General features: G+C 41.3%; 1 protein-coding gene across 1 annotated transcript in view; it reads left to right on the top strand.

Annotated features, from left to right (window-relative positions):
• The window catches only part of WDR91 (WD repeat domain 91), a 1,072,555-nt gene that overhangs the window by 111,219 nt on the left and 940,492 nt on the right, over positions 1–20,844 (top strand). Inside the window, exon 2 of the mRNA XM_044087550.1 lies at positions 8,888–8,932. Within this exon, the coding sequence (XP_043943485.1) occupies positions 8,924–8,932 (9 nt within the window). The 5' untranslated portion in view covers positions 8,888–8,923. The remainder of the gene's footprint in view (positions 1–8,887; positions 8,933–20,844) is intronic.

Genomic DNA, 20,844 nt, shown 5'->3' with positions numbered 1-20,844 from the left:
TGCACCTGACAGGCCATACAGATCAGTGTCTGTGTGCACGGACATGGTACCTATGCCTGACAGGGGTGCTACGGACCATATCCAGTACAAAGCCAGACTGGGTACTGTCATCAAAAGCGGGAGTGTGTTGACTGGACACAAGTCCCTGTTGGGACTGTCCAGAGCTGCGTGCACGTGGTCTCCTGGGGTGTTCTGATGACAGCACAGACCCAGCATTGCTGGGGCTGCTGCTGGCACTATGGGGGCATGCGCAAGCCTGTTGTCATCCGCGCCGACTGCCAGCTGCTGCTGCTGCCGGCATACGGCCACGTCGATGCCACAAACGCCCACCATTGCCCTGGCTCATGGACATCTGGTTGTGGAACTGCTGTAATATGTCCCCACAATGTCTGTCTATGGCATCGGTGAAGTTACGGATAGCATCCGCAATGTCACGCATACTGTCTGTCATGGCTGTGCGACATGCTCTCAGCTCCCTCAGACCCTGTCTCGTGTACCTTTCCATACGTGACTGTGCCTGCATGACAGTCCGAAACATAGCTGAGGTTGACAGACCTCTTTGGGCACGTCGCCCAGAGGCAGTACGCCCACGGATGCTCCCACGAGAACCCATGGGCAACTGTCTGTGTGGTACCATTGGAGGACCCTGCCCATGGCTGCTGTGTGGGGATGCATGTGCCACAGGTACCACATTACCCTGGTCTATGCCCACTGTATCCTGTCCATCACCTAGGGACAATGGTGACAAAGGATGTACAGGCAGGATGACTGTGCGCAATGATGGGGTTGACAGCTGTGTACTGTCAATTGGCTGACCAATGGCAGACCCTGACACACCTTCCTGTACCATTACACAAATATCATCATTACCAGTAGCCGTGGCACAGGATTCAGGTTCCCTGCTGCAGGTCACCAGAGCAGCCCCAGAACCTGTGGGAGGAAGACGGGAAACACAGTTTACAGCCTCCAGACATTGTTACCAGTGATGCATTTATACACACATGCACACATGGACACAGGCACACATGCAGACATGCTCACGTTGACACAGGCACACATGCACACGTGGACACATGCACACATGGACACATGCAGACTTGGACACGTGGACACATGGTCACATGCACACATGGTCACATGCACACGTGGTCACATGCACACATGGGCACATGCACACGTGGGCACATGCACGCATGCACATGTGGTCACGTGGACACAGGCACACATGCACACGTGGACACAGGCACACATGCACAGATTCACACGTGGACACAGGCACACCTGCACACATGGGCACAGGCACACCTGCACACAGGCACACCTGCACACATGCACACTCCGCAGTATACACACAGAGCACTACTGAGTTACACTACTGTTACTAGCATTATCAGGACTATTATAGGTTATGTTAAACACACTCACCAGCATGGATGGCCTGCCTTGCTGTAACCCTGGAGGGACCTGCAGAAATGATGAGATTAATGTCAGTGGGAACAACTGTGCCATTGATATTGCATATGATACAGTGTACAGAACAGTCAAGTGTACATATGGCATATTACCTGCACGCTCCATGTCGTGCTGCTGTGTGGAACCAGCCTCCATCATAATGCAGGTGTACTGCTGTTGGTGTTCCGGGGCAGGAGCCACAACACTTAGGAGTAGCCCCTCCAGTCTGGTGAGGGGGTATGTGTGGCCACCCCACCTCTTGTGGTGACCTGTTGCCTGTGGATATCTGATGCACGCTGCCGGACACTTCGGATTAAATCACTGCAGTGATGTCGTACCTGCTCATATGTCCTGTTATGCGTGCCAATATCATTTACCCTACGGACAAGGTCTTGCCACAGTGCGGCCGTCTCCTGCTGATTCTGACTGGTGTGGGAAAACAGGATGTCATACTCCCGCACCAGGCTCTGGTGGATCTCCTCATCTTCCGCCACAGAGTAGGCGGGGTTACGCTGTCGCGCCATCTCCCTGGAAGAGAACACAAACAGGATATCAGCAGACCATGTCAGCAATATATGGCACAAATACTATACATGATACTCATGTGTAGTGATATACTACTACTCCCATATGTTGCATGTGTGTGTGTCGTGGTAGATACACAGGTACATGGCCAGATATCAGTGCTCAGTCAACACCTGTGCAACAATACCTGCCACATTCCACACAACATAGTAGCATGCCCCATCGGTCAGCACACACTGATGGGTGCAATGCACAACCTCACTCTGGGGGTTCATCCCAAGGTACTGTATGTGGGACACCGTCCACTACTGTGATGTGGACAGAAGTTACTTTGCCTGGATATACATATCCCACCACCACCACCAGCACAGTAGACTACTTTGATATGTATGTGATTAGACAGTTATTCACTTGCTGGGACTGAGATGGTATCCATGCAGCACACTGGGCCAGTGGAAGCCACAAGCCACACTGCTGACCCCTTTGCAAATGCTTACCACAGACATGCCACAGATTGCATGGAACTTGCACACACATTTCTAACCCAGACCCTATGCACAAAGGTTAGGCATCCTGTCCGGTGGACCCCAGACAGAGGCAGATTGTATAACAATAGCAGGAGGCTACTGCAGGACAGAGCACATTCACATTAAGGGAAGGCATCTGTGGTCAGCAATGGTACTACGCTACAGTCCGTCATAACGACCACGGCCTACTCTGCGAGGGAAATGGACACAAACACTATGGATGACCACAAGGCCTTCTTCAGTTATGTTACACATATGGACCACATGCCTCAGATATGCTCTGTGTTAATACACACCTACTTAACATTCACCAAACACACGGATATTGGCAACAATATTGCAGACATGTTCGGTGCACGTATCCCCCCTCCTTCTCCCCCACCAGTTGAAATATTTATCAGAGCTGGATGTAACCTCCCTATCATCTCACATGTCCGGGTGAGGGCCGCCCTCAGCAGAGAAGAACACACAGCATCACTGTGACCTCGTGGTATCCCTGGATGTGTGCTACCGGCACTCCGAGAGGACATACAACCGCATATAACACTGATAATTTATCTTGGTCGTACTACAGGATAGGTACCTGGACAGCGGCATACAGCAACAGTGGTCCCACACCACTAAGGGGGCACCTCAACTGACCCTGGGAATTACCACATCATATGCATAACGGGCCTGGTCTGCTAAGCTATGGAATTATGCAGTATGGGATGCATATGCAGTGATATCGGGTACCTGCAGACACTTGTTCCCAGCCAGTGTGCCTTTGGGATGGGCTGATCCTGCCTTTTGAACCTGGCTGACCTTTCAAAGCAGTCACTACAGCCATTGCTGGGCTAACGCACAGACAACTGCTGCCAGGATCATGGCCTAAGACTGATTGACATGTAATGTATGGTCATCCCCTTTTGGTGGAACTACGTACACACAACATATCACATGGACATACATGTGGATACAGACCTATGACACATTGGGTGGGTTCACAGTATGCACACTATTAACCTGCTACTTTGCATTACCTGTGTTTGTCACAGCTGGTTGCGTTACCACTGCTTCTGCTTTCTGCTGCTACTGTCAGTGCTGACAGCTTCGGGTGACAGAGTCACAGTGTATAATTTTTTTTTTTTTTTTTTGCTCTCTCTCGCTCTCTCTCACTTCTTGCTCTCCCTCTATCTGCTTACAGACAATGCAATGAATGTATTGCATGTGGGGAGTGTTAGCACTGGATGCTTTTGTAGGTATCTGCATAGGTCCATGTGATGGCCTCTGCACCAATTGTAAGCCAGCATTTGCTAATTGCATACAGCCAGTTGTGTACTGATTGCAGTTCTCACTGTGATTTCAGGTCAGTGCTATAAAAGGGTATGTGGGATAGGCATTGCCCTTTCAGATTGTGAGGGCGGGGACCATGCTGGTATGCTGTGGACGGTGTTCTGTGAGTGTAAAGGTTAGTATCTCTCTCATGATTCAGGCTGTGTTGTATATTCACATTTCTCCATTCCTCTCTCATGTTCCCTGTAGCAAGTGTGTATGCACAATGACTCCAACTATATATATATATATATATATATATATATATATATATATATATATATATATGTACATATACATACATTTATATATGTACTTTAACTGACCTTATTATTTACAAGCTACCAACTAGCATGGCTGTTTCTGTTCACACACTACTATTATGGAAATCCAGTAGTTTTGACAGTAATTTTAAATGACATGCTTTGTGTACTACACATCCTATATTCCCTTTACATTCATCCCTACTATTACATGTTATATTTATTTTAGCACAATGTTTTTGTATAAGAGTCATGGCTTAGTGGTAGGTCGTACAGACTAGTGTTTCCAAGGTCCTGGAATCGGGACTGACAGTGGAATTTTATTTTGCTTTTGAACTGAGTACAGGACCTGTCAATCAAAGTGACTAAGGCACTTTTAAGCAGTTGTAACCGGGTTAACGCTGGTTTGCGCGGAGCTCACGCATGCGCACTGGCGGTTAGCTCCGCGCACACACGCACACACCCGCTTACAACCGCTTAACGGTGCTTACTCTGGCGCACACCCGCGCTATTTTCTTTGAAAGAAAAGAAAATGGGGAGACAGGAAAGTGGTGAAAAAGGGGTCACAAAGAGGGTAAGACAGTAGGGAAACAGGCTTGGGATGTGCAGGAGGGATGTAGGTAAGGCCATAGCTGCCCATTTCTTCATCAGCAACAGCTGTGCATATGTATGTAATTTGGTGTGACATTTGAAACCTTCCACCCCTGATAGAGGTGTCAGGACAACAATAATACTTGTTGTACAGCCAATTGTAATTGATAGGTTCCATGTCCAGCAGACGTGTGCGGAATGGGCAGCTATGTATTGGGCGTAATTTTTTTGTGGGTACAGAGTGCCCTTTTTTTTTTTCAGGTGAGAGTGGTATGTCAGGTGAAGAAAGTCGGTACAGCTGGGGAGGTAGGTTGGGTAGGTAAACGGAGAAGACAAGATGCATACAGGGGCGGTGTATGACGCGTGTGGGGGGGTTACACAATTGACAGGGACGGAGGTTTGGATATCCAGAGCCCATGAGTCCACAGATGGCAACAGTGGAACTGATATCCCCACCCATAGGCAGTTGCCACTGTTCCTTCACTGCCCAGGACAGGGCTGTGCTGGGGGCTGTGCAGGCCGAGCAACAGGCATGCCCGTTAGTTGCGCCACCAGTGCCTCGAGCTGGCGTAGGGGCTCGAGAACAGAGTCCCGAATCTCCCTACGCACCACAGTCCGGACGCTACGGAGGGTGAGTGGTGGTTCTCCTCCGGCCACACTTGCAGAGGGGGAGCGAGCCCCATCCCCTGCAGCGCTTCCACCCGCAGGTGGCACAGGGCCACCGGAGGAGGGTCCGGACTCGGCACTAGTGCCAGGTGCACTCGCCAGCTGAGGTGGGAGAGGTGGGTCCGCTGGAACCCGCCTTCCCTGTCGTCCTATGTTTTGCATTATGTCATGACAGTTTGGGTTAGTGACATATAATACCATTCACAATTAGTTGTAACAGCATGCATTAGTATTCCCATTAACCAAACACCCAGATATTCACACCATTGAACAGCGGGCATAACGCATGCATAATTTGAACAGAAATACACAGTCCAACAACATGCAGAGTTAATTGATGGCAACAGGCCATCAGGTATGGATGTATGAACAGGGCAGATGCACCAACGGACATGCAAATATATATGACCCAACAGGACAAACGTCCAGGGGTGTTAATTGTGATTGCACATACCATTTTCACTTGGAATGGGTTATATGTGGTTATAGGGTGGGGTAAAGAAAGTAATATTAACACCTTCAAATAACAATACATATGCTGTACATTTCTAATAGCTACAGTTATATACACACTACTGTTCTAACTACAGTTTCCTATACGATAACTATTTCAACTTGGTGATAGGACTGTTACTGCAACATCAATATACATTTTAGTGCTCTTCATACACATTCATATCTTGCTTTGTTCAGCTACATCATCCTGCTACATTTGCTTTATATAGCTGTAGACAAGTGTGGATGTTTGGTATATCAGACAATCATCCTATCTGCATATTGCAGACTGAGAGCAACATATCCAGATTTTGGGATACACATTCCAGATGCAGCAACACTTTGAACATATTTTGCTGTTTGGTTTTGAATCTCACATGCATTTCATTCTGTCTTGACTGCAGTATACTTTATTCAGGGGCTATTACTACTGTATTGCTGGATTCATGACACTTTCTCACACTCTCTCACTTGCTTTCATTTTACTATTCAGGATGGTACTTACTTCTAGGCTTTATTGACATGTTTTACCTGTAGTTATTACAATCCTTTCCAGCAGTCTCACTTCTGTCATGTTTCAGTATTTCCACAGGGATATATTTCACACATGTAATTTCATCATCTTCTGCAGCTATACTTTTCAGCCTGCTGCAGGTTGTGTACTATTTTCTTACAGGTAGGGCATTTTTATTTCAGAATATATGTCAGACAGTTTCATTTTTCGGTTTAACTTACAGGCTGAAACACACTTTTGTAATCAAGCAATACTTGCAGACACTTTCACACTGTTACTTGCACATTTTATTCCTTACTGACTACACTGCACTCTTTTGCTGACTGTCATACTTTTATATTTCTTTACAGTTACTGGTAGTGGATTACTGACCTGCCTGGTGGCGCAACCGCACCAGCCTATCGTCATAGGCTCTGCGGTTCGCAGAACGGACACCTGCAGCTGTAATATAAATGAAGTAATATTGGAATACACATCTCCATAATATCAGCTAGTTTAATTTCTTACATACATAATTAAATGTAATTTACTCAGTAGTGGGGCATTGGGTGTTTGCCGGGCCTCCTGGATCCAAAGGTTCAGTTGGTCCTGCTTGCGTCTCTTCAGGTCCGCATGGTGGTGACGGACCTGCTCACCAGTCCTTGGAATCCCTGTGGCACTGGTGAGATCATGAGCCAACCGGTCCCACGCGTCGGCCCTGTATGCTCCCCAGAGGACCTGGCCCTGCATGAGTTGGGCCTCATGATTATGGACTAGGAGCCAGACCATGTACCTGGACTCCTCAACACCCCACCTCTGTGCTCGAAAGCAACTACCCTCTCCTACTCCTGTCATTCTGCCTGCAGGTCAGTTCTACAATCATTTATGCTGTGTATTCCCGCCTATGGGGCTTATATAGTCCATTTTTCCTGCACATATCTGTGATTGGCCATTTTGGAATTGTATCAACTTCAGTAAACCTGCATTGTCATGCTCCAGTTTGTATTCATTCCTATATATTAGCTATTATTGCATTTAAAGGTACTGCTGTCATGGCTTAGTGGTTCTGTACCTAGACTATGGTGTATAGTATCCTGGGTTCGAACCTGGCCACTGCTTTTTATTTTTCATGACTGTCTAGACATGCTGAGGGATGTGTCTGTGTAAAGGCAGTTTTGATACGGCTTGCTCAACGTTGCCCGTCGGTTAGCTTGTTTGTGCGGTGCGCAGCTCCGCGCAAACGGGGTACGCTGCTTTAAGCCTCATTTGGCTATCGGCACGCATATTACGCTCAGCTCAGTTAGGGGCACATAGATTTAGCGTGTTAGACCACTGCTCAGCTACGGGCACTCATTTTGCACCAGTTAAACCACTGCTCATCTACGGGTAGATGCACTCACTCTGTTAAACTATAGCTCAGCTATGGGCACATCTGGCATTTGTTATTCTTTTGTTACCTCACATTTCTTCAATATAAATGGGCTATTTCATTACATTTTACATAAGTTGTGGTTTTATGTGTACATATTTGTCAGGGACTTGTTTCCTGCTTATTTTGCTAATAAAAAAAAATTGGTGTTGTGGGGGCTCGAACCATGAATGCCTGCTCTTCAGCCAACATCTCTACCACTACGCTATTGCTTCCTGGCTTATTTTGCATATTTAGTTCTTATATGCTTTCACACTGACTGCTAACTGTAGCTGCGCTACGGGCATGCCAGCCAAGAACGCACTCACGGTTAAACATTTTTACAATTTAAAAAAATATATAACGTGTTTATTTATATGTTTTCTGTTCATAGTCTGTGGGGGCATGTGTTGTGTTCTGTTTATTCACATTTCCGTGGACTCTGTCGTGGGTGTTTACTTTGGGAACTTTTCCTCTTCTGGGGGCGTGTCCGCTTACAGGGCTCGGCCTACGGACACGCCCCCTACTGTCTTACACAGACCGTGTTGGCCTTAAGTGTGATTCAGCATGCTCTCAGGAATATGCAGAGCATGCTGACATCACTCCGTTTAACTGCAGCCTCTGTGTATGAGTTTATAACTCTTACACGGAGGCTTCGTGAATCCTGCCCTTGATCTTATCAAAAGCTTATGAAGTATGCAGAGAAAATGAAATGGCTAGTACCCAGTTAAAATATGTAAGAAAATAAATGCGTGTGCAATGAAATGTGATTCACAGTTACTGTCTAGGAAAAGAAAAAAGTGATGTTATGCTGTAGCAGTCTGTCTAGGAAAAGAAAAAAGTGATGTTATGCTGTAGCAGTAATGGAAACAAGTAAAGCTTGTTATATTGTGATATTAAAGCCTCGGATAGTACATGTTGCTTCAAGTATTAGAGAAGTAACTATAAAAATATTGTGTAGAATTTGTCATGTAAAGGGCATGTTTCCAAGATGCACACACTGAAAGATGAAAAGGACATTTCCAAGACATGTAAAAGGAAGGGCATGTATATTAAACATTTACGCGTTGTTAATACTTTCTCTTTTTCAAAATGATAATTGAGTCAGTTGTTTATAAGTATTAAAGTTCTTTTTTTAATTTGTTTCTTTCAGTATAAACATTGGCAAAATCAGTGAATACACAGCTGCATGACAAAGGTAAGTGCTGAAAAGTATGACCATGTCTGTGTTTCTGTTGAGCTTTAATATAATAGTCAGTCATAGGCTAAGTGATAGAATATGTTTGTAAGAAATGTACCAGAATTCAACTACTTTGGAATCACTTACTTTCTCTCTTTATGGTTTCTGACTCTCTACAAGGAAATTACCTAAACTAAATCTATAACATGTATCCTGTTTTTCTTTTACCACTGCTTTCTTATTACAAATGTTTTATTTTCTGCTTGCATATTGTGTGTTTTTCTATTCAGTGTTCTGTACTTGCATGTCACTAATTATTGTCTTGCCTCATGAGTCTTTTTTGTAAAGATTTGTCCTCTTTGTAATGTACAACTGTATGTATTGTATGTCATTTATATACAAACAGTCTAAATGTTCTCTAAATATTATATGATTGTCCTTTACCGTGTATCGATTCTTAACCAATGTTTTTAAATTATGTCAAATGTGTTATAATTATTTAAATTGCAGATGTTTTGTGTTACTTTTGAAGATTGTTTTGTAATATTTTGTAGCTTTTCTACCCAGGCCTCCACTGAAAATGAGCTTCTACCTAGTCAGACCTTCCCGGTAATCAAATATCAATAAATAAATAACAAAATGTTATATTTATTTATTTATTACATAATGTTTTGTGCATGCCAGATGGCCTTGGAAAGTGGTCGAAAAGGGTATTGTACCAGTCTACTTTCCTGGTTAATGAGCAGTAAATTAATACAGGACTGAAATAATGGATAACGTGAGGGATGTGCAGAGAAGAACTAGAAATAAATATTATATTCCCTTCACTGTATTCCTTTTTGGGTCTTCATGTGGTAAGGAAATAGGTGAGAGAAATGAGAGGGTGTTCAAAATGTCTGGAAATTTATATGATGCTTGTAAAATCTATAGGTTATTATTATATGATACGATTGCTATGCAGTGTGAAAGAAAGGAAAGACAATTGAATCTTGTTTTGATTGGCAGTTTTGATATTGGGGTCACTGAAGGATAAGCAAATCACAAAGAAACTGCTATTGAAAGATGTGGTGTATAACAGTAATAGTATTATGGAAGAAAGACTGAAATGTTCATGAAGAGAAATGAAAATTTAAAAATGTAATAGATAGCCATTTACAATTTCATTATATTTTACATTTAATTTTATTTTAATGTCCTGTGTTACATATTGATTAGAAAATAATTGCTTATTTTCCCTTATCTTTTTAGGAGGATTAGTGGGACAGGTGACTGTAACATATCACAGATGTGACTGTAACATATCACAGATAATACCATTTTAATATCTAAACTGCAGCAGATGTTTTAGGGATTTTAGAAAGCTTTAGTGTGAGGATAGACTGATTAGATGGCCTCACTCAGATTGGGAAGACTAGTTTCCATGAAGGTGGGTGTATTTAGAAGTTTTTTTCTAGATTAGGAATATTTACAATAAAAAATTTAATTCAAATAATTATGCGTGTGTATAGTATTAAGTTTTATAATAAAATGTAGTAATATTCTTACGCTAGATCCAGCCATCTACAATCCATTTTTCTCATTTTTGCACATGGGGTCAGGGTGTCACTTTAACACTGACAAATCACCAAGAGTCAAGGTTACATCACTGTGTGGTTAGCCCTACCACAGTAGTTCATCCACACCCACACCTTTGGTCAGTTTAGTGTGTCCAGTCCACCTACTGCACATCTTTGGAGTATGGGAGGAAAACAGAGCACCTGGAAGAAGCTCTTGTGAACACAGAGGGCATGCAGACTGTGCACTTTTTTCTTCTCCCACTTTGTCCAAAGAAGAAGCTGATTTAAAAGTATGCAAATATATCAAGCTTAGAATATTTTGAATGTTAATAGTATAGTGGATAAACTATTACTGTACAGATGTTTGGAATTAAGTAAAGCAGATTTTTATTTCAAACAAATATGTACTGTAAAAATGATATACAAAGTCTACACAATAAAAACGTTGGCATTTTAGTTAATCATCATTTAGAAAAAAAGGAGTCATCATTACATGGAGAAAGACCGCAATTATACCTAAAGTTCTCCAGACACGCAAGTCCCAAAAGGAATGTTACATGTGGAGTCAATGAATAGCAAAAGAAGGTTTTTACCTTGGCTAATATTTATTGGATTGAGGTGGCTGGGTGGGTGGGGATGGCATGAATGGTTAAGATGTTTTCCTTACTGACATAAGGTACAAAATTCGATTCTTACATATGAGGGAAATTGGCTAGGCTTAAATAGCCCATAACAGCAGCTAGCCTAATACTTGTTTGCCTACAAACCAATGTCCAGACTCAGAACAAATAAAACCACAGAAATCTTTGAAATAATAACAAGCAGTGTGGAAGGAATCTTACAAACAGCGTGCAATTCTAAACCGATTTGTAACTATGTTTTAGATGGGAAAACTCTAGTGTAGAGAGAATGCCACATCTGTTAAGATTTTGAGTAATTGCGTCAAAAGTATTGGAGATATAGTGGAATTAGACTTGTTCTTTACACATTTCTCATGTGTCTTTGGCAGTCAAATAAATTTAGAGAGCTTTTATTTCAAGTGACTTGACAGATGTATCTGATCACAATGCAGTAATTTGTAATCTATAAGTACCAAAGGAATTCCGTTATTTACAGTAATGTTAGCCCATATGGCTAAATTTTAAAAAATTGTAAAGACTGGTTCATGAAAGAAATTTGGTCTTTGGAATAGGCTACCAATTCACGTGAAACAGCTCGCCTCTAAGATACTGTTCAAAAGGAACCTAGATGAGTGGATGATACACCGTACATTCTTACTGGAGATAGCGCCCTTAACCCTTCTGGAGATGGGCATGGGCAGTCATTATTCCTGGCTATTGACTAGCATATCTGTGGTATTACATTGGGATGAAACTGCTAGGCTTGAAATTACCTCTGTCGATAGCCTGGTTACTGCCTATGATCCTATGAAATTGAAGATTTCATACATATAATAACAGTGGAGAGGTAACAAAGAAAACATGTTTAAGAAGATAAAGTCATGGTGTAATAAAAGAAAACTAAAAAGTCAAGAAAAATACATGCTGCAAAATTAAAAGTACAGAAGAGTAGTACAAATTAATATTTTAACAGTCTTCAAAATATTTTGAACCATAAAGTGGCAGTAGGCTTAGAAAAAAGTGAGATTGTGCTCATATGCCACTACACCAAAAGGTCTGCATAAACTAGGTAATAGAGCTAAATTATTATTTGAGGCATCCCTATTTAAATATTATTCCTAGCACTAGTAATAGAAACTCATCGGACATAGAATATATATTTGTTTTCAAGAAATACTATGAACAAATCTGGTGTAAAGATAAGGTGGAAGACTCCTTGTAAAAAAATATCAGCATTTTTCTTTATTCTTAAGAAAATTTTAACAGAATCCGTATCAATAACAGAAGTTAAACTGTAAATTGAAAGATAAAGCCCCAGGTTTGAATGGACTGGTGCCTGAAATTCACAAACTATTTCTACAAAGTATTCTTATTATTTTGAAGTAATAAATTCCACTGTCCTGGAAATATGCCTATATAACACCAACTTTAAAATAAGAAAAGAATTCAGAATAATGAAAATATTATAGAACCTTTTCTTTATTTACTACTGACTCCCAATATTATATCCATTATAGCAAACAGATTAAAACATCTACTCAGTTTAATAAACAAAGTTAAAAAATATATTAAAAGGCATATTATAAAAATACCTATTATTCTGATTATGCAGAAACTAATATTAAAAGGTCAGTATTGGTTTATATTTAGAAAAAGCATTCAGTTTAATTCACTTGGTCCTATTTATTTAATTGTTTAAATATAGATGGCTTTCCGGTAAGTTATTGAATTTCTTGAACAGTTTTATATACGAGTTCCAAATCTTATATAAAAATTGATAGTTTTCTGTTGCAATATTTAAATGTTAAGAAAGGCAATAAACATGGTTCCCCTTTCTACATTACTCATTGATATTGCTTTTGAGCCATTTGTGAAGTTTATAAACTTAAATAAGAAAATAAAAGGTTTCCATATTTCTGGTACTTTTCTATCTGATATTTTATTGACAACTTGCCCATTGAAACACATCTGCTAATATCTGGAAGAACACCATTGTAAAGCCTATCCCTAGGAAGCCCAGTCGCACTATTCCATCAGGCCCATTTATGTTCTCCCAGACCTGTAAATGATTCTGAAAAAGTTACTTTACTTGCAACTTAGTCAATATATCAACTAATACCATCTTCTCTTTCAAAAGCAGCAGTTTTTGGTCTGGTTGAAGTACAGCCATAACTATCTGGACACTTGCCAGCAACATTCTCGTTCACTCGGACATTACATTCTTCTTGGAATGGACAAAGGCCTAATTACTGGAGACACTTTTGCTGACCTCACCAGATCCTTTGATCTTGTCAGTCACTCAATTCTCCTAGACCATCTAACACACTGCCCTGGTTCAAAAACTACATATCTGACTCTTCTCAGTGAATTTCAGTTCATTAACCTCTGCATCAGTCCTCCTGTAGAAAGGTGTCACCCAAGGATCTATTCCGGCACTTCTCTTTTCTACATTGACAAACTGCCTTTTGACTTACTCCATCTTCATCTTTTGCTTTGTGCTGATAACATGTTCCTGTTCTATTCCAACCAGTCTGTCTCTTCTTTTGAACACAAACTTCAGTCTAATTTTCATGCCCTAAGTCAATGGGTCAGTGATAAACATTTACTGCTAAAGCCTTGTAAGACAAAAACAGTGCTTTTTGGCACTAGGTAAAAGCTCACTTCTGTCTCTAGGCCTCAGAAAATCTTCAATCATTTTAATAACAGTATTGAAAATCTTACTTCATTTAAATGCCTAGGGATTTGGTTGGATCCCTTCCTAAATTTCTGTACCCATCTGGATTGTAGATTTGCGCACACAGAAATCAGCTCTCTCCTTTTCTGAGCTAATAGACTCACCCCTTTTCTATCTAGACCCTGAAAAATGCTATAGATAAAGGTAGCTAAAATACTGTCTCCCTTGTAATTGTTGCAGTCTTTAAAAGAAATGTATTCAACATTCAGCCCATCTCAAATTCTATTGTCAGATTCATCACGGTCTCAACAAAAAATGAATACTACTGCAAAAACTATTGAACAAACTGGCTACTTCTGAACTATTGTGCTGACTTTCTGCTTGCTACTCAGCTATTTAAATTTATTAAGAATGGCACCTTTCCTCCACAAGCCTCCAGACTATTCAGAGATGCAACAACATATGACCTTAATAAATTTTAACCACTTATATCCTTTTCTTCAAACCCTCAAACTAAGCTTCAGTAAGCAGACCTTAATTTCCACATCCTTGGTCCAAAACCTGTGTGACTCTGTCCTTTCGATTGTTCCTGTTACCCCATTTTCTGGTCAGAAATAAAGTACATTTTAGTACTCTAGGAAAATGCAACTTATGTCTCTCTAGTCATATAGCTTAACCTCTTCATACCATTCATCCTTCAGCGGGTCTACTTTAGATCACTGAAATCTCATTTCACTGACTCATTTCACTGAGACCAAATCACCTAATTGTCAAAATACTGAAAAGTTATTTCACTGAATTTTAAGCTATAGATTTCCCAGTAGTAGTGGCAGCGTGTAGAGTACTGTGAGGCAAGTAAAAGGTATATGCCCTTTTCCCCACTGTAGTGCAATCCTTGAGTTAGTATATATAGTTAGGGGGGGCATAGGCCCCCATTTAGTTTGCTTTTATATTGTCTGGTTTCTGTTAAAAGAATAACTCAGTAGTTTTTAAGTTGTTGAAAGAGGTCGTCATTAGATTTGTGAATGTGTTTGTCTATGGTTTCCCATTTTGTCTTTTGAAATTTAGCGTTGTAAGCTGTCTGTGAAATGAGATTCAGTGAAATGAGTTGTCAGTGTTGTGAAATTTAGGTGATTTGGTCTCATTGAAATGAAAGTCAATGAAATCGGATTTCAGTGATCTGAAGTAGACCCCCTCTGCACACCTTCTCTGATGTTTTGATTGTGATTCTTTCAGCATGCCAACTCTGATTTCCACTGAGTGTATAATGCATGTATTGATTGTGTGTTGTCAGTCACGCTGTGTATTAATATAATATTTAATAGACATTATACCTTCAAGCCAGCTATGATATTCTGTTTGTATATAATACAGGTATATATTCCATTTTGTCATTCACTCTGTATATGTCATATATCTATTGTGTTTACCCAAGACTGCTGTGCCCCAGTTAACAAATTCAAAATAAAATAAACAAGTTTCAGTTATAGATTATTTGAAGTATTTTGAAAAAATTTCAACATTAAAATTCAATTCAAATAAAGAAAAGGGTACTTGTGTGCGAAGTGAGTCAAAAGATCATCACAGATTTCCATCCATAGAAATGCAATATCCAGATCAAATCAATGTACCACGAGTAAAAGTCCAAATCCGTTTATTTCACATACAGCGAACAGAACATAAAATAAAGATGAGCGCTTTCACTAACACTTAGCTTCTTCAGATCTTACACAAAATGAGTTGATACCACCCTTTATATAGTAATGTTACTTTAGTTAATTGAATAATAGCATTTAATTAATAATGCAAAAAAATCTAAGCTGTTTTTAAGGAGACAGTTTTAAAAATCACAGAGACACTTTAAGGTAATACAGAGTCTCTTTAAAATAAATCATCCAGATCAGCCAATAAATATAAAAGATTTTTGTAACATATAATCAAAACATCAAGATGAATGCATTAAAATATTACATCATAAAAATAAACAGTTGCAATGATCATAAAATGTTCAAATATATATATTAAAAACAGATGTATGCATATGGCTTCAATGTGTGCTACCCATATCTATGGGAAAAATAGTATATAAGTGTGCAAATGTGTTTATCTAATGTATATAAACATATGTATGGCCCATGTATAGATAAATTAATGACATGTGCAAATCTATAAACATATGTATAATAATGAACATAGAAATATATATAATATAATACAATATAATGTAATATAATATAAATATAAATATATGTATCTAAATGTGTAGTAATAAATATATATATGTAGTATATGTATAAAATATATGTATATATGGGAGAATAAATAAATTAATATGAAAAAAATGTGATGTATAGGAAACTATATATGATGTTCTTCATTCCACATTGCTGCAGTCCTAACCATTGGGTAGTTCGCTGTCCAGTCGGCCCGAATACCAAAGTATATGGCTGACGTCGGTCAAGGCGCATTAGACTGATGTCAGGACGTCAGGGTACTAATGCGCATGACCGACGTCATATCCTCAGTCTTTTTTGCCGCATGGTCCGATGCAGAAGCAGTTTTGCGAGTGCAGGTTGGCGTTCTGAAAAATTTCCGAAGTCGGAGTTTCAGACCGAATCAAAGTTGGCTAAGTACCCCGTTGGGGAACATTTTGGTTTTTTCTTGCCTCAGTATTTAACCGGATGTCAGAAAAAGTGAATAACTGTATTTCTTGTGGGAAGCAGATACCTCATAGGGATTACCATACTTTGTGTATACCTTGTTTAGGGCCTGAGCACGACGTTGTTGGTTGCCGCTCTTGTGCTAGATTTAACAAACGCACAATTAAGAGAAGGTTAGACTGTGCCAGGTTAGTGTTTGGGAAGCGTTGTAATTATAAAATGCCGTCGGATGCTCCGACGCCCGCTTCGTCCAAAAAGCGCAAAGACAAAACAGCAAAGCCTAGGGTTGATGAACCGCAGTCCCGGACGCCGGTTCTTTAGAAGGCTCAGTGGAGCCAGAGGTTTTGCCAGGAGTTTCTTTGGAGTCTCAGGCAGAGACTTTACTGTTACAGGATGTGCCCTCTCAGGAGGTAGGCCAGGCTGAGGGGCTTCTCAGGTAACTGTTCTTCCCTCTCTTCCCAAGGTAGTTAGAGCCTCTCCTTCTGTTTCCAAAACTTCTTTGAGAGGTAGGCCAAGTTTAGCTTCAGTGGGGGCTTCTCCTAGCACTTCAGGTTCTGTGCCTAAGAAACATATGCTTAAAATGGCAGAAGATTTAATTACTATGATTAGAGGCTCTATGCCCCCTCCTGATAAGAGGCCTAGGGTGGAACCTGAGTTTGAGAGTTTTGAACAGTGTTCAGAGGCTTCTGAGTCTTCTGCGGATGACTTGCAGGAGTATCCTCCTTATTCTGATTCTGATGTGGATGATTCCACTCCTACAGCTTCTCCTCCTGAGGATTTCTCATTTTCAGAGACTCTGCATTCCATGAGGGAGCACTTTAAATGGGAAGGCCAAGATTACTCTGATTCCAGGAAAAGGCTTAGGGAATTCTTATTTTACCCCAGCATAGGCCCTTAGCTATACCTCCTGTGTTGAATGTGGTGGAAGATGTTTTTGCAGAGGCTTCCCTGAACCCTGATTCTTTGCCTCCTGCCCCTGTTAAACCTGATAGGTACTATAGGGTGCCTGAAGCTCATAAGTATCTGTTTAAGAGTCCTAGGGCAGACCCGGAAACTATTTCTCAGGGGCCTAAAGGTGTTAAGGCCTCTGTTGTTAAAAATCCTGTTCCCACTGATAAAGAGGCAAGGGCTTTGGATAGGTGGGGAAAGAAAGTGTATACTTCTTCCACTTTAGCCATGAGAGCGTTGAATTGTCAGTTTCACATGCTAAAATATCTAAATTATCTCCTTTCACAATTGAAATCTAAGGTGGATGCTTTGGCGGAAGGTATAGAGTGTAAAGAGTTGCTGGATTTAGTTCATGTGTCTGAACAAGTGGGTAAGCATTCTTTGCAATGTGGTTTTGATGCTGTGCAGGCCTCCTCGAGGGTGGCTGCCACTAGTTCTGTTCTTCGCAGGCATGCCTGGTTGAGGGATCAGAATTTAGCAGAGCATGTTAAGACTAGGATTTTGGATGCTCCTTTACAGTCTGATGTGTTATTTGGTTCGCCTGTGGAAGCAGTTTTAAAGAAAATGGAGGACAAAGCTAAGTCTATGCAAACTGTTAAAGATTTTTGCAGGTGCAGCCACCAAGTTTAGTAGAAATTGGCCTACTAAGGGATGGACATATCCTGCTTATGATTCTCAGTCTAGGGGTAGGTCTAGACGTGGTAGGGGCAGAGCTCAAGGTTCTTTTAGGCCTAGAACAGGGGGTTCACCTGCTCAGACTTCTGGTGAGGGCAGGGGTCAGTCCTTTCGTAAACAGACCCAATGACCTGCCTTTTCAGCTGCCAGTAGATTCTCGCCTGGCAGCTCCTTTGGGAGGAAGACTGTCTCTTTTCAAAGAAAATTGGGATTTAATCACTCAAGACAGATGGGTGTTGCATATCATTCACCACGGTTACAGGTTTTATTTCCATACATTGCCCCTTTCAAAGGCATGCCAGACGCTCCTCCACAAAGGAAAGAGGCTCACAAGCAAATTTCTCTGTTACTCCAAATAGGGGCCATTCAGCCAGTCCCTGTACCAGAAAGGGGCCTAGGATTTTACTCGCCTGTTCCTAGTACCAAAGAAGGGGAACACGTGGAGACCAATTTTGGATTTATCTATCCTCAACACTTATCTGGACATTCCCAAGTTCAAGATGTTGACGTTACAACAGCTTTTACCTCTGCTGGGCAAAGATCATTGGATGGTAACTTTAGATCTCAAGGAAGCTTACCTTCATGTGCCTATAAGACTAAGTTGCAGGAAGTATCTGCGTTTCGAGCTGGAAATTCTCATTATCAGTTCTCTGCGTTGCCCTTTGGCTTATCTACTGCCCAGAGTATTCACAAAGGTTCTGGCTCCAGTGATAGCTTACTTCAGGCTAAAAGGAATTCAAATCTATCCTTACTTGGACGACTGCCTGATTCTGGCTCAAGAAAAGGAAGACCTTCTACAGCATCTGGAATATGTCATAGCAGTGCTAAGATGCCTAGGGTATTCTGTGAACGAAATAAAGTCCAGTCTAGTACCCTCTCAAGACATGTGCTTTCTGGGTGTGAGACTGAATACAGCAGCCCAGATGGCCTTTTAACCCCGGACAAGCAACAGAATCTTTCCAGTTACTTCCATCAACTATCTCTTCAGTCCGGGCTGACTGCAAGGACAGTCCTTCAAGCCTTAGGGTTCATGGCATCTTGTATTCTGGTGCTTCCCAATGCCAAACTGCATATGAGGAAGCTGCAATGGTATCTCAAAATGTGTGGACACAGCACTGCCAGGATTTGGACACTGTCATTCAAATAATACCTTGCATTCAAAAAGAATTTTTGTGGTGGGCTCAGGAATGTCACCTAAACAAGGGACTCTCTGTGACCCGCCAGAGGCGAGTCAGATTTTAACGACAGATGCCTCGGACATTGCTTGGGGAGCTCATCTAAATGGAAAGTGGATACAAGACAAGTGGCCTGCCAGACTACAGCATCTACATATCAACATGAAAGAGATGTTAGCAGTCCAGTTTGCATTAATGGCTTTCAAGGAGTTACTTCTTCCTGGGCAGGTGTTGATTCTAACAGACAACACAACTGTCATGTGGTACATCAACAAACAAGGGGAACACATTCTTATCCTCTATGCAGGCAAGCAATGATTTTATGGGAGACTGCGCCAGCTTGCAACTAACTCTTCAGGCAAGGTTTCTGCCGAGCACAGAACTCCTTAGCAGATGTGTTAAGCAGGCAAATCATGGATCCCCACGAGTGGAAACTGGATCTTCATGTATTTCAGAAATTGACAGTGTCATGGGGAACTCCAGACATAGATCTGTTCGCTTCTCCACTGAACCACCAGCTGCCAAAGTTTTGCACAAAGGGGTTTCATCATACAGCTTGGAAAGTGGATGCTCTTTCTTTCAGTTGGAAAAATCTTCATGTGTATGCCTTTCCACCTCTGCCTCTTCTCCCAAAGGTGCTCCTAAAGGTCAGACAAGACAAGCCAAGGATGATTTTAATAGCTCCAGATTGGCCTCGGCAACACTGGTACCCACTACTAAGGAGTCTGGTAAGGAAGCCTCCATGGCCTTTACCTTTGATTCCACACCTGTTATCTCAGAAGGACGGTCACCTGCTCAATGTCAAGCTTCACTCTCTTCATCTAACAGCATGGCATATTCTGTTTTGAAACACAGCAGGTCTCAACTTCCTCAACAAGTTTTAAATGTGATTATGGAAGCCAGAAGACCTAGTACAAGGAAAGTGTACGCAGAAAAATGGAAGAGATTTTTATTTTGGAGTGCAGCAAAGAATTTGGAGATTTCTGAGCCTAATTTGAGTGTGGCTCTTCAATATCTTACTGAGTTTATTGGACAAAGGTTTGTCCTTCTCTTCCATTAAGATTCATGCTGCAGCAATTTCAGCTCACTATGATTGTGACCCTCCATTGTTTTCGCATCCTTTGTTCAAGCAGTTTCTTAGAGGGGCAAAGAATATAAGACCCCCACGTAGAGCTCCTACTCCTGCTTGGGATCTCAATTTTGTGTTGGAAAAACTTACTCTACAACCTTTTGAGCCTGCGGCTACTGCTGAATTGAAATACTTGTCATGGAAGACTGCTTTTTTGTTGGCTATTACTTCTGCAAGAAGGGTTTCTGAGTTGCAGGCCCTTATGGCAGTAGAGCCCTTTTTGATTTTCCATAAGGGTAGGGTATCATTACGAACTAATCCTTCCTTTATGCCTAAGGTGGTTTCTAGTGTGGCTTTAAACCAAACTATTCATTTGCCTACTTTCTATGCAGATCCCCAAAATAAGGGAGAAAAGATTTTGCACACTTTGGATGTACATAGGCAGTTGCGTTATTATTTAAGCAGGACTAAGGATTTCAGGCAGTCTCAGCAGTTGTTTGTTTCTTTTGCTTTGAGTTCTCAGGGCAAGCCTGTGTCTAAGCAAACTATTTCT

Source organism: Protopterus annectens, chromosome 11.part0 (genome assembly GCF_019279795.1).
Source record: "Protopterus annectens isolate FY-2018-M chromosome 11.part0, PAN1.0, whole genome shotgun sequence".
NCBI classification, from domain to species: Eukaryota; Metazoa; Chordata; order Ceratodontiformes; family Protopteridae; genus Protopterus; species Protopterus annectens.
Note: the sequence above shows the minus strand (reverse complement) of the source record. Positions and strands in the feature narration are given on the sequence as shown.